At 31.9% G+C, this 13836-nt stretch overlaps 2 protein-coding genes across 4 annotated transcripts; one reads left to right on the forward strand and one right to left on the reverse strand.

Annotated features, from left to right (window-relative positions):
- Positions 1 to 560: 560 nt before the first annotated feature.
- On the reverse strand, positions 561 to 1370 carry LOC108331207 (protein CHLOROPLAST VESICULATION). The gene is made up of 2 exons (XM_017565853.2): positions 1083 to 1370; positions 561 to 1007 (listed from the first exon to the last, which is right to left on the reverse strand). The coding sequence occupies exons 1-2, from the start codon at positions 1175 to 1177 to the stop codon at positions 647 to 649; spliced, it is 456 nt and encodes a 151-aa protein (XP_017421342.1). The 5' UTR covers positions 1178 to 1370; the 3' UTR covers positions 561 to 646.
- An 8824-nt stretch (positions 1371 to 10194) lies between these two features.
- LOC108330586 (probable protein phosphatase 2C 22) lies at positions 10195 to 13099 on the forward strand. 3 transcript variants are annotated; one of them, XM_052876581.1, is made up of 4 exons: positions 10195 to 10762; positions 11472 to 11675; positions 11886 to 12097; positions 12329 to 13099. In XM_052876581.1, exons 1-4 carry the CDS (start codon positions 10637 to 10639, stop codon positions 12891 to 12893), a joined length of 1107 nt encoding a protein of 368 aa, XP_052732541.1. In that variant the 5' UTR covers positions 10195 to 10636; the 3' UTR covers positions 12894 to 13099. The 3 variants fall into 3 exon arrangements, with proteins under 3 accessions (XP_052732541.1, XP_052732542.1, XP_017420566.1); XM_052876582.1 differs by lacking the exon at positions 10195 to 10762 and adding an exon at positions 10837 to 11062; XM_017565077.2 differs by lacking the exon at positions 10195 to 10762 and adding an exon at positions 11091 to 11323.
- Positions 13100 to 13836: the final 737 nt, after the last annotated feature.

Genomic DNA, 13836 nt, shown 5'->3' on the forward strand with positions numbered 1-13836 from the left:
GAATTTAATCTTTTCTTAACTTTGTGACTGTAAAAACGTTACGAAATATTTCATTTATATATAAAAAAGGAGAAGCAATTCACATATTTTGAAAAATTGATAACAGAGTCATCAATATGAAATTAAATATACAAATAAATTTTAGAAACACGATGTTCCTTTCAAATTTAATGTTTTTTTAATACATCTTAACTCTCCTTTACTTTGTTACCATGCTCTTTCTTCCACTTTATAATCATAAAAAGCTTCTGTTTGCAACGTTTTCAGTATTTTAGTTTTTGGATGTGAAAAATGGCCTGATGGAAAAGGCCCAATAGGCCCAACATATTTAGTTTAGTGGGTTATGAAAAGAGAAAAAAAAAGTTTCACAATGTAGTACAACGTTTGTTCATGGTTTAAGAGGGTAACGAACTAGAAAAATCTGTACTACACGTACTACAATAACTAAACTGCATAAATCCAATGGAGTACTACCACAACTACACGCAATTATTCGTAAGATATTTTCGAAGTTTTCATTGAAATAAGATAAACACGTGCATATGAATACGATTAGGAAATTAATCCGTGAAAAACGGGAATCAATTATTAATAACAAATAATAATTATGTACAAGCAAGTGATGATTGCATTTGCATGTTGAATTTCACATGGAGAAGCAACTGCCGTGGTCGGTTGGAATAAGTTTAGTTGGGGCGGAGAGCGGCGGCGCAGTCTTGGAGGAGGAACGGACGGCCTCGTACCGCCGGCGTGCGGAGGGCCGTGGAAGATTCTCCGGCACGATGGTTTCGAGTGAATTGCCTTGCCAGGGAGGGCACGTTCTTTTCTGGCTCCATTTGGCGGCGGTGTCAGAAACATTGGATAGTTGGTGAGCAATCGGGAAGGTGGTGATTTGATGCATTTCATGAGATAGTGTGAATGAATTGCAGATTTCTACTCCAATCACGTAGGAAGCCACTCCCATCACAACGCATCGTCTCTTCCAACAACATGCGTCGTTTTCCACCCTTTACAACAAATGTAAAAACGTTAGATTGTAAGACATATAACGAAAACAACAAATGTATAAACGTTAAACTTACGATGAAAGACGAGGTGGCTTTGCGGGGATGGGAGAAGCTTTGGAAGGTTGGTTTGAAGTGGGAGGGGGAAGGCTTAAGAAGCAAGTAGTTCTCATGGTTCTTAAGGATTTTGTTATAAAGTTTGAAGTTATAAGTGAATAGGAGACGGTGGAGGCATTTGAAAAGGTTGAAATATATGTATAGGTAGTATGCGTGTGTAAAGTGAATAGGAGAAAACAGTGGTTGAGGTATTCCAAATGGAAAAGGCAACCTTGTTCGGTTTGATTTGGTTGTGTTTAGCGTTTTGTGGGTTGGTGATGGATCCATGGTTACTTCTATTGCGTGCCGTCTTTGCACCAATTTCGCATTGGCAGTAGAAGACACACTTGTCGCACTCTTTCAACCTTCAACCAATAATATTTTCACTAACCAAATACGCAATTAGATAGTTTTACACTTCCCAAAGAAAATTTAAATGTTTAGGAAATTTTGACTCTCCCATAAAATACAAACATTAGGAAAATAGTCACGACTTCGATTTCGTTTTTTATTTTTCCTCCTTTCCTCCTTCTTTCCTAGTTGTTTCAACCTCACCCACCAACTCATACTAAACCTTTATCATTAGATCTAAATAGTTTAAAAAAATCATATAATCAGGTCAACCTTATTTAAAACTTTAATTTCAATAATTTATTCTAAATTCTAGACATAAACTTTTGTTATTATTATATACGTATTTTTTTATTCCAACAAATATATATTACGGAATAATAGTCATCTCCAATATGTTGATTTCAAGTTAAATTTCAATCTCTGAATACGGGCATCCTTATACACTCAATATACATACATTCATATATATTTTCAATGAGGAGCCCTTTAATGTTTGATAAATGACCACTTTTTTTATTTTTATTTTTATCGTAAAAGAAGCTAAACGATACAAAAAGCTAACCCAACATCAAGTACAAATACAAATACCGGCTATATCCATTCATAAAAGTATGGGTACTTGCTTACAAAACAAACCAAAATTTTAGGTTAACATGAGAACAAGGTGACCTAGTTTTATAAGCAACCTAGAAAAATTGCAGCAAAAAAAAAAAAAAAAAGTAATTTCGTCAGCAATAAGAATGCTTCAATCGCACTTCCTATCCAACAACAGAGCTAATTAATGACTTTGTCGGCATAAACAACTGATTCTTTCACTGATTTATCCTTCATAATGTATGAATTAACTCTACAATTACACTTTTATTAAGGGTGTTCTGAAAATAATCATCATTAGATAATAAAAAAAGTAAAAAAAGAAAAACATAAGATCTAACATGCTTTTTGAAAAAGTAGACAACCTCCTTAGAATAATACTGTTAGAAGAAACCACGATGACTGTGCTTTTTAAGTGAATGAGTGTATCTGAAGCAAAGCTAAAAAAAGAGATGCTAAAACTTACCATTGCATAAGTAATTTAAAATACTTAGAAAATGTTGGTAACTAGATAATTTTAATTTCTTCACGAATAGAAGCACTTTTTATGATATGTTATTTAAGCACTTTTGATTTGCCCTCCACAATTAGTATCACGTTGATATGATCAAAGACGATTCTTATAACGTTCAGTCGGTTAAGAGAATATAGTTTTATGTGATTTCGTGAAACCAGAACTATTTTCTGGTGTTCACTGGTTTAATTTTTTTATGGAAAAGAAAAGTTGTACACTAAAAATTATTTATTAGATGGAAAAGATGTTGTTATAAAAACAGTATATCGTATTAAGCATTGTTGAATTTGAAATGCAACTAAACATGTTTCTATCATTTTTAAAACAGGAAGTAAAAGGTATTCAAATCACTTTTCTTGTATAACGTGATATTTCATCAATAAAAAAAGTGTATATATATAAATAAAAGTTAATTTTTATTTTTATATGATAGTAACCGACAACAAACGAACCAGAAAAGAATTTAATTTTTGAAAATATGTGTTGTCATTTTTTATTGATAAGACATAATATGGGACAAGTCGTGTACGTTGATTGCCCTCTCCACCAATTTTGCATTTGCGTCAGCACTCTCTACATTGTTTTTTTCTCCTCCGTTTTTAACTAAGAAAGGAATTAGGAGGTGGAATTTTTTTATATAATACTAATAAATAACGGTGAATATTTTCATTAAAATAATATTTATTTTAAATATATAATAATATTATAATTATTAATAATATAATGATATTTTATCCTAAATAATAATTTGAGATTAGTTATAATAAATAAATATTGTTCAACTAAATGTAAGTTTTAAGTGTTATATAATAAAGATGTTTAATAAATTTCGTGGTTTTTAAAATAGGCTTAAATGCTTATTTCTTTCGATATTAACAGGTGAATTTTTATTTAATACTTAATTTTAAAAATATAGACAATTAGTTCTTATATTTTCAAATTTGTATCAATTCAGTCTTATCTATTAAATTGATAAAAACGACAACTTTATGTACTTTTTTTCTCTCTCCTGTCTTCTCTTCTTGTCATTTTTTTCTCTTTTTTCTATTTCTCTCACAATTAATTATCTTCCACACTAATGATCCTCTTTCAATAATTTATCTATATAAAATTTTATATATATATATATATATATATATATATATATATATATAACACTTCACTTGACCAAAGGAATAAGATTTTACTTAAAAAAAGTTATTGTCGTAAACTTTTTATTTACGTTATGATGAAGGAATGTTTTTAGAAATTAATGATTGAAGATTATAAATGTGTTTATTAAAGTAACTTAATTTTTGATTGAGTTTTTAAATTTTTACCCTCATGGGTGCCCGTTATGTATTGACGTGATAAATTAAAAAAATTTATTTTCAAATTCACTCTCATTTATCTCCAAATTCACTCAAATAAACGACAACAAAATTTATCTTCAAATCCTCTTAAATCCCCTCAAATTCACTCCCTCAAATCCACTCAAAAGAACAAGGCCTTAATGATGGTTCTTTTGAACTAAAATTGAGTACAACTTTTGTTGTTCTGTAATCATAATCAACATTTTATCTTGTTGATTAGAAGATGGTTTAAGGATGAAGTGTGGATTTTAATTGGAGATCAAATTTCTAGGTAGTGTATTTAAGTTTGGTTCTTATTTTGAGGAAGAAAGGTAGTTTTGAATTGTTAGATATGGAATTACTAGTAAACATTGATGTGGAAAGTGGCTATGCTGTTTGATTTGCTTATATTGTTCGTGCTTGTTGGGGCGGGGTTTGTTTGATGTAGATTTGTCAGTGGTACGAAACAAGGATCCAGAGTGGCTCTTCTTTTGTCCACATGATCGAAAGTATCCCAATGGGCACAGGTTGAACCGAGGTACGACACATGGGTATTGGAAAGCAACGGGGAAGAATCAAAAGATTAAGTCTGGTTCTGCTTTGATCGGAATGAAAAAGATTCTTGTTTTCTATATTGGTCGTGCACCAAAGGAGAAGAAGACCAATTGGGTTATGCATGAGTACAGGCCTACCTTGAAGGAGCTCGATGGTACCAATCTTGGACAGGTCTATTCTTATCTCTTACTTTTGTTGTTTGGTATTTTTGCTTTTTCATCTTTGTTACCATGGTGCTTTGACATTAAATTGTTTGTAAGTTTTAATAGCTCTATTGTTTTTTTTCCCTCAAGAGGTGTTTTAACAAGGGGGCGAAGTAAACATTTAAGCCTTTAATATATTTGTTAGATTGGATAAGAATAATAATTATACATTATAAAAAGAATATTTTGTATGGTATATGGTAGTATTCGAGGTAAGCTACACAATAAATTATCTTTGGCGATTCTTACATATATTTAAGACTGTTTGGTTTATTTATTAAATTATAAATTAAGTAGGTGAAGTGGGTATGTGAGTGTTAGGTTATAATTGGGTCAACATCAATTTAAGATTCACAAAATATCTTTGTCATTGGATCAACATCAATTTAAGGTTAACGAAATACTTATAAATATAGGGGTAAGCTACCAAGATAAAGTTCGTTTAATTGAGTTTTAATACTTAACTATGAATTAAGTTCATTAAGTAAAATCTGACTTGAACGTCGAAGTGCTTTTAACAAGTATTCACTGTTCGGTTTGAACTTGAACAAGTTAGAATAAGTGATTCAGAAACAAAAAAAATAAGAAAAAAATGATAATAGAAATGTGTGTCTCTCAATCTACTCTACTGAAATATTCTATAAGACATATTTGGAGTGAGGAAAAAAAAAATAATGTATGTTTGGTTGTTAAAAGTAATGAAAAAGGAGTGGAAAAATTAATAATATTACGGTGGTATTAGGTATAATTAATCTATGATCAACTGATATAAAATGGAGAATAACCAATAATAAATAGGAAAATGATGGGTGACAGGAAAAATTGAACCATGTCATTATTATCATGGAGACTTGCATAAAAAATTTAAAAAATAATGTGATCTTGAAATAGATCTTTTAACATGACGCACTTCATTGCATATTTTCGGAGCGGCTTTGGAGTTTATACTGTTTATTTGTCTTTTAAAAAATAGTCTTGGCTGAAGTTGTAAGAAATAGTACTAAGTGATCTAGTAGCGTATTTTAATCAATAATTATAGGTAAAGATAATTTATTTAAATTAAGTATAATTTTTTTGTCAAATTAATCTTTATTGTTTACAAGATAATGATATAATTTTTTTTATTGTATAGCTTTTACATTACATGTGAATTAAGAGAATAATTATCCCTTTTATTTATTGACAACACAATTTTTGATTTATTTTGGGGGAAAACTTCAGAAATAATTGATATAATGATAAAATTGAAACGATGCTACAAACTTGTGAAGTTGTCATTAACATTTTCTATCATCTCAAACTTTCTAGTTTTCAGGTTGCAATTCGATTAATCATATATAGTTTCTGAAATAATGATAATCATTATCAATATCATCATTTTACAAGTCTGAGAAACAAAAAGAAACATAAGATGTGAAAATTATGATTTAGCTCTAACTAAGATAATTAAAGTTGTCACATGTTTTATTCTAACTTAAAGCATCGCTTAAAAAATGTCCATAGTATTTTCTAAATAAGCTGCACTTTTCAGTCTGGTCCCGAATATGTCCTTTTTGTTTGTTTCAAAAATTAAAAATATTAAGTAAACTAAAAAAATTAAAATTAAATATATAATTTTAAGGTTTAAATATTATTAATTTAACTTTGAAATTTCAGTTATAATTATCTAATATGTAATTAAATATAAAATATAAAACAATACATGTTTTAAAATAAAATCATTTAAATTTTAAAAAAATATAATAATTATTTTATGGGATGGACGTGGTAGATATAAACGAAGCATTAGATGGGTTGTTGTATAAAGCAAAAACTCACTGGTTGTTTAATCCACGTGTTGAAGCCATTAGCCATGTGATGTTGTTGTTTAACTAACTAAAAACTGAGATGGACAAAATCATGTTTATATTTTATAGGGATTAAATTAATATCATTTTTTAAAGATGTTATTATTAGTTTTTCTATTAAAAATACTAAAAAGTATAATTAGATATTTAATTTTCAAAAACAGTGTATATTCTAATATAATCATAATAATTTAAATATAGTTTCATGAATCAGTTTGATCCAAGTTTGTCCTATATTAAATACTATATAATCAAAATAGGTTCATTTTAATGTCTTTATTAGATCAGTTTTTTGTTTTTTTTTAAACTTTGTGTAATCTATTTTACGGAGTGAATCAAATATATATATTCTATCGGCTTTACTTTTACGAAATAAGATGAAATGTAGTAATGTTTTTATTTAATCTATATAATAACTTGTACACTTTGTAAATATTCTGAATATTCTTCTTCTAACTTATTAGATAAAATATCGAGTACGTGACTATATCTAGAATTCTAAATATTTTAGTTTATGTAAAATTTGTTTTCACTATTTACTTATTGAACATAATTTCAACTAATTTTTTAAAACGATATTAACTTCTTATAAAAAAATAGTAATTAGATGATAATTAGATTACCTTCTCAGTATTTTTTGTAAATAAAAATATACCTTAATAATATAATATATGTTATATTACTATTTGATCATAAATTATAAAATGCAATAAGTTTGTTGATTACATATAGTAATTATGTTTGAAATGTTTGATAAATTGATGGTATACTTTTTTTAGAAATTATAATTTGGACGTAATGTATAAATAATATAATTAAAATCATCACAAAAGTAAGGTCAATCAAAACAACTCATTTTTGTATAAAACTTTAATTATAAAAGGAAAAAAAGTGTACCAATTTATTGTAAAACATGCTTTTTTTTATCTTTCACAATGTGATTTCATACCATGAAGATACATGGCCAATAGTTTAATATCTGGAAGATATATGACCAATCTTGCTAGCTTAGTAGCCTAACATCTCAATGGCCAAAATTTTCATTTTGACAAGACATTATAACTACAAATGAGTTTAGCAAGAGAAACGTCAACACAAGTTTAACATTAGAAATATGAAGCAAACTCAATGAGAAACATGGAACAAGTTTGAAAAGAAAACCTCATGAAGCAAAATTATGGGCATGTGAAATACTTTTGACTAGACAAGTAGCATGTTTTTGCACAAAGCAAGCTCGGTAGAGGATAAAAAAAAGTCTGACATGAGACAAACTCGACAGAAGAAACGTTGATACAAACTCACATGTGAACCTCAACAAGTTTAGATAACCTCAGCAAGCTTGGCTGGAGACAAGTTCGACAAGACAAACGTAGAGACAAACTTGACCCATGTACAACATAAACTCGACGCACTATAAATTGTACTCTTCCATTTTTTTTTTGTTTTTGCCATCATGCTAGCCTAGCAGCTCATGGCCCGACTAAGTTCTTCACTTTAACCAAATGCTAGAAGTGTAAATCAACTTGATAGGAGAAACACTGACACAAACTCAATAGGAGACAAACAACAAGCTTGACAAGAGAAACATGGTGACAAGCTCAAGAGGAGACAACCTCATGAAGCAAAATTGTTGACACATGAAAGACTTCTGATTGGACAATAAGCAAGCTCAAGAGACATGCAAGCATGACAAAAGACAATAAGCAAACTTGACATGAAACAAGCTCACTAGGAGAAACGTTGACACAAGCTCAACATAAGACAACCTTAGCAAGCTCGGCCGGACACAAGCTTAATAGAAGAAACATGGAGACAAGCTTGGCCCATATACAACATAAGCTCAACCCACCATAAAATTATAGTTAACCATTTTTAGTGATATATTAAGATTCATAAGGGTTTTGTGCATCATTTGCATGTTTGCTTTTGCATTTTTTATTGCCAAATTGTTGACCATAATATTGGAATCGTTTACGAATTCATAAACCAAATTCACATTTAAAATCAAAGCAATTGTACCTATAATCGTTCAGTCAACTAATAAACCGAACAATTGGCCATTAATCTGGACGGTCACCTAACAGAGCGGGCAGTAGACCATCAATTCGGACAGTCAACAAATAGACTAGACGACAAGCCATCAACCGAGACGGTCATTAACAACCCAGACGATCACCTAACATGATGGAACACAAACCATCAACCTGGACGACCAATTGCTAAAAGTATAAACAAGGTCTTTTTGTTTCCTAATCAAGATTTCACCATCCCACCAGCTTGACAACCCAATAGCTTGCAACCCAGTCTAGTTCTTCACCTTGACCTAAACGTTAGAAGTGCAAACAAGCTCGACAGGAGAAACGTGTCACAAGCTCGGTGGAGACAAACAACGAGCTCAACAGTAGACAACCTCACCAAGCTCAGTAAGAGACAACCTACAGAAGCTTAGCAGGATACAAGGTCGGCAAGAGAAAAGTTGACACAAGCTCTATAGGAAATAAGAAACAAGCTTGACACAAGAAAAACTCTGCAAGATAAATATGGAGACAAGCTCAGAAGGAGACAACCTCAACAAGTTCGGGAGGACAAACGTGGACATAAACTTGACACATATACAACATAAGCTCGACTCACCAAAAATTCTACTTTTCTTTCGCACATAGATTTGTTTAAGGTTTACTTATTCCCAAATGTTGTCTTTTTCTCTATTAAGATGCACATTTTTTTCTCATATGTTTTTATCAAATTTTTATTGTTTTCTTTTTTTGTTTCGTTGACCACGGTACATATATCTGCATGTGAGATTTTTTTGGTACATATATTTATAATTTTTTCATAACATTTTTGCATCTCAACCGTCATGAAAAATGTTTTTGTATTTTTTTGAAAGATCTTTAATTTAACCAAACTAACCCCATAATCATCCAGACTAAAGCAACAACAGTCATCTATACCAAAACAGACTGACTTATTAATAATTTAGAACACAATAGAATAGCCTGACAGTTATGATACTAACTGTTTCGACAATCATCCAGATCATATTAGATCAATCCAACAATCCTCCAAACGTAGAACAACTCAATTATCATGACACTAATAACTTGATGATATTTTATATCATATAAGACCAACCCAACGTAGATGAAACTGGATCAAACAAACCTAATAATTATCGAAACTAAACTAACCAACCCAACAATTATCTATGTTAGACATATAAGTCTGACAAAACTTACAATATTAAATTTGATGACAGAAAATAAATCAAAATTGGAAGACAACCACCATCCCAGTAATAATGGGTTGTAATTACAATCCAATTTCAATTGTCCTTATAAAAAATAAATACATTTATCATCAGTTACACGAGTCAAGATTCTAGTAATGGTAAATTGAAAAGAATTTACAGCTGTATATAGCTGCCACTCCATAAATTGTATTGTAAGTTGATGCTGATATGGTGTTGACTGAAGAAGGGTGTGATGATTGGAGACAAATCTAATCATCATTTTTTGTTTTTTCAGATACTTTCATTTACTTCATACTGTTATATTAATATTAATAATATTATTGAAACTTCAAAAATGTAAATCACGGTTAATCTCTGCATTCAGGTCCCTGAATTAGATGTATAGGGAAAAGAAAGATATTTATTAATATTACTATTTTTCTATTAATATGTTATGAAAGAGACGCGCCCCTCTCAAACTAAAAAAGAAATCCCTTGCCGTTAACAAAGCTCAAAACTTTACATAGCGATTCGACGTCGTTTCGAACCTGCCACCGCATTTTGAAAGTTAAAACCCCACCAACCACCGACCACCGCCTTCAGATACGACGGTGAATCTCTCTCTCTCTCTCTCTCTCTCTCTCTCTCTCTCTCCCCTCCCTCTCTCTCTCTCTCTCTCTCCCTGTCTCTCTTTATGTTCACAACACTTGTGTCATATTGGCAAATCCGTTCTCAAAATTCCTGCATTTGCGACGCCATGTTCCCTCTGAATCGCAGAGACCCACCCGCCAAACCTAACTCCAAAAAAACCTAATTTTTGCAATCATTATAGCTGCCCAATTGTTTTTTGCAATCTGTGTCGAACCCGTTTCGATTTTCTTGACTTGGATCTTATGGTGGAGAAGCATGGAAGAAATTGAAGGGGTGGATTGTTGCAGTAAAAGTGAAAGCAGGAGCTCTAGTGGGACTCGACCTCCCAATCCCAACCCACCTTCACATCGCCAATGCAAACTTGTTCGCCACGCTTCTCTCGTGAGTTATTCTTTCACAAAATTGATCTTTTCCTTAAATATGTAATTTTGTGCTAGCATGTTAGTGTGTGGGCTTATTTATATCCTTTTAGACAGGAAAATGCTGATTTGTGGTTTTGTTATTTGAGCAGTTATGGAATTATTGAGTTCCTTAAAATGGCTATGATTTCTATATTTGACAATTTTGAACGCCGTTTCTTTTCCTTTTCGTTGCCATTTTGATGCAGTGGGAGATTTTGGAAAGTTGTTGCAAAGGAAAGTGGTTGAGTCATATATGTGCAAGTTGTTTTAGCTCATATAGGTTATATTTCTTTTCATTCTTTATAGATGAAACCTAGAATTGGGATTTAGGGTAAAAGGAAAGTTTGGTGGGGAGAAGTAACGTAAAACACTGATGTTGGGTTAGTGTGGTAAAAAATGTCAGATCGTGGAGGTGTTGAATTTAATAAAACCGTGTAAATAATAGCATTGAACTTTGTTCCGTCTTGTCAATTTTATGGTTACCTCGGGTGTGCTAACGTTCCTGGGTTCCTATGGATTTGTCTGTTTTTTTTGCTTGTTGGTATAATTTACAGTCATTAGAGTATTGGGACTGCTATTGATATGTTATTTCTGGAGTTCCAAGTTCCTTTATGCTCTGAATTTTTTTTTTTTTTCTAAGTTTTATTTTCCATTTGTCTTTTTTCTAACTTTTCTGGCAAAATCAACAGATGAAAACAAATTTGTCTGATGTATCTGAGCCAGGGGATGTTACCGAAGATTGCCAGTCTGATTTCTTTCCAACGCTTCGTTCTGGAGCTTGCGCTGATATTGGATTTCGGTCAAGTATGGAAGATGTATATGTTTGTGTTGACAATTTTATGCACGATTATGGACTCAAGAATTGTATAGATGGACCCAGTGCTTTCTATGGGGTATTTATCTATTTTTGGTGCTTAACTTGATTAATAGTGATTATTGTGTTAGTGAATTTTAGTTTTTCTGATGCTAATATATGCATTGCTTCACCAATATGGACTATTGACACAACGTTGTGATCCCGGAGAAAATTTTGTTTGTTTCTTGGATTTGTTTGAAAACTTTTGTGAAAGTCAGGTAATGATTATGGTCGATGGCTTGGTCAGGTGTTTGATGGACATGGAGGAAAGCATGCCGCTGACTTTGCTTGCCAGCATCTGCCGAAGTTTATTCTCGATGACGAAGATTTCCCCGGAGACATTGAAAGGATAGTTGCTTCGGCATTTCTGCAAACAGACAATGCCTTTGCAGAAGCTTGCTCGCTGGATGGTGCACTTGCATCAGGCACCACTGCATTAGCTACTCTTGTTATAGGAAGGTTAGGATTTCGATAATCTGGGTGTACATATATTATTTTTTTTTTCCCAAATAGCCGAAACCATGTTAGTGATTTTTCTTTGGGTAAGTTTCCACTGTTTTTTTAAGGAAATGCAAAAGCCATAAATAATTGGAATGAGGATGAGGAACCTTTACCGACATGAAAGTGACAAGACAACAGGTATGAGATACCTTTGATGAGTTGTGTGATGATGATAGTTTGTGATTGCAGGTTGTTGGTGGTGGCAAATGCTGGAGATTGTCGAGCTGTGCTGTGCCGTCGTGGGAAAGCAGTTGAAATGTCAAGAGATCATAAACCGAGTTGCAACAAAGAAAGGAAGCGAATAGAGGCTTCTGGGGGGTATGTGTACGATGGATATCTTAACGGGCAACTGAATGTTGCTCGAGCACTTGGTGACTGGCACATGGAAGGAATGAAGAGCAAAGATGGTGGACCACTGACTTCAGAACCCGAACTTATGAGTACAAAACTGACGAGCGAGGACGAATTTCTGATCATAGGATGTGATGGGATTTGGGATGTATTCAGGAGCCAAAATGCAGTGGATTTCGCCAGGCGCAGGCTCCAGGAGCATAATGACCCAACCTTGTGCAGTAAGGATCTGGTTGATGAGGCTTTAAAGAGAAAGAGTGGAGACAATTTGTCTGCAGTTGTGATTTGCTTCCAGCAGCAACCTCCTCCAAACTTGGTGGCCCCTCGCTCTAGAGTGCACCGGAGCTTCTCTGCTGAAGGTTTGAAGGAGTTGCAGAGTTTCCTGGATAGCTTGGGTAATTGATTTCCTTCAATTTTCTTCTTTTTGAGGATTAAGATTCATTTGTAATTGTAGGTGTAGTAGGCCTGAGAGAATACTTTGACTGTAACATATGCGGCATCTAGTCGACATTTAATTTAGTCCTTTGGATCTTTAGAATCACTTCCACTGTCTCTGCCTCATTCTTGTTACATTTCTGCATAATCAATACACAATCTACTTCTTTTCAACTCTACTATTCACCAGTGATCTTATACATAATTTCCAGTTTGTTTGAGTGTGAATGAAATATGAGATGCCTTCAACAAACAAAGTTGTATCTACGACTAAACCTTAATTGGTTAAGTAAGGATTGAAAGACACTTTATTTTTTATTGTTTGATCGCAAGACGCTCTTCGTTTTAACTATCAGATAAACTCACTTCTAAAACTTTTTTTAGTTGAAGAGAACATGAGGACTACGATTTTCATTTTATTCTTAAACTCAAATATTGTTCTTGCTAAAACGCCCACTTAATATAATGCTTGTCAGAATGTGATTTGTGTCCGTTGTCCTTTTTAGTAATTGTTTTTATGTTTTTTAAACGTATTGATTTTAAATTTGAACTTTAATTTCAGACAACTTTTAAAGAAAAGCTAAGTACATTAACATTACATTTGTAGATTAAAAACACTGCTTTTTAAATAAATAAATAATAGATGGCAGAAAGACACGATGAAACATAAAAATAAACTAATGTATTCAGTGATAAAATATTTAGATAGTTTGAAAGAAATCTTAATATCAATTGTTTTTTCGTTTTTAAATTGCAAGCATTTTTTAATAGAAAAAAAAAATCCTGTTTGAACGGAATAAAATAGTTATGTCTGATAAAAACTTTCTTTAAATATTTAATACAACTGCATATTTAAAATTTAAATTTAAAAACCAATAACTGAGATAGAATAATTTCGACTCCATCAATCC

Source organism: Vigna angularis, chromosome 4 (assembly GCF_016808095.1).
Source record: "Vigna angularis cultivar LongXiaoDou No.4 chromosome 4, ASM1680809v1, whole genome shotgun sequence".
NCBI classification, from domain to species: domain Eukaryota; kingdom Viridiplantae; phylum Streptophyta; class Magnoliopsida; order Fabales; family Fabaceae; genus Vigna; species Vigna angularis.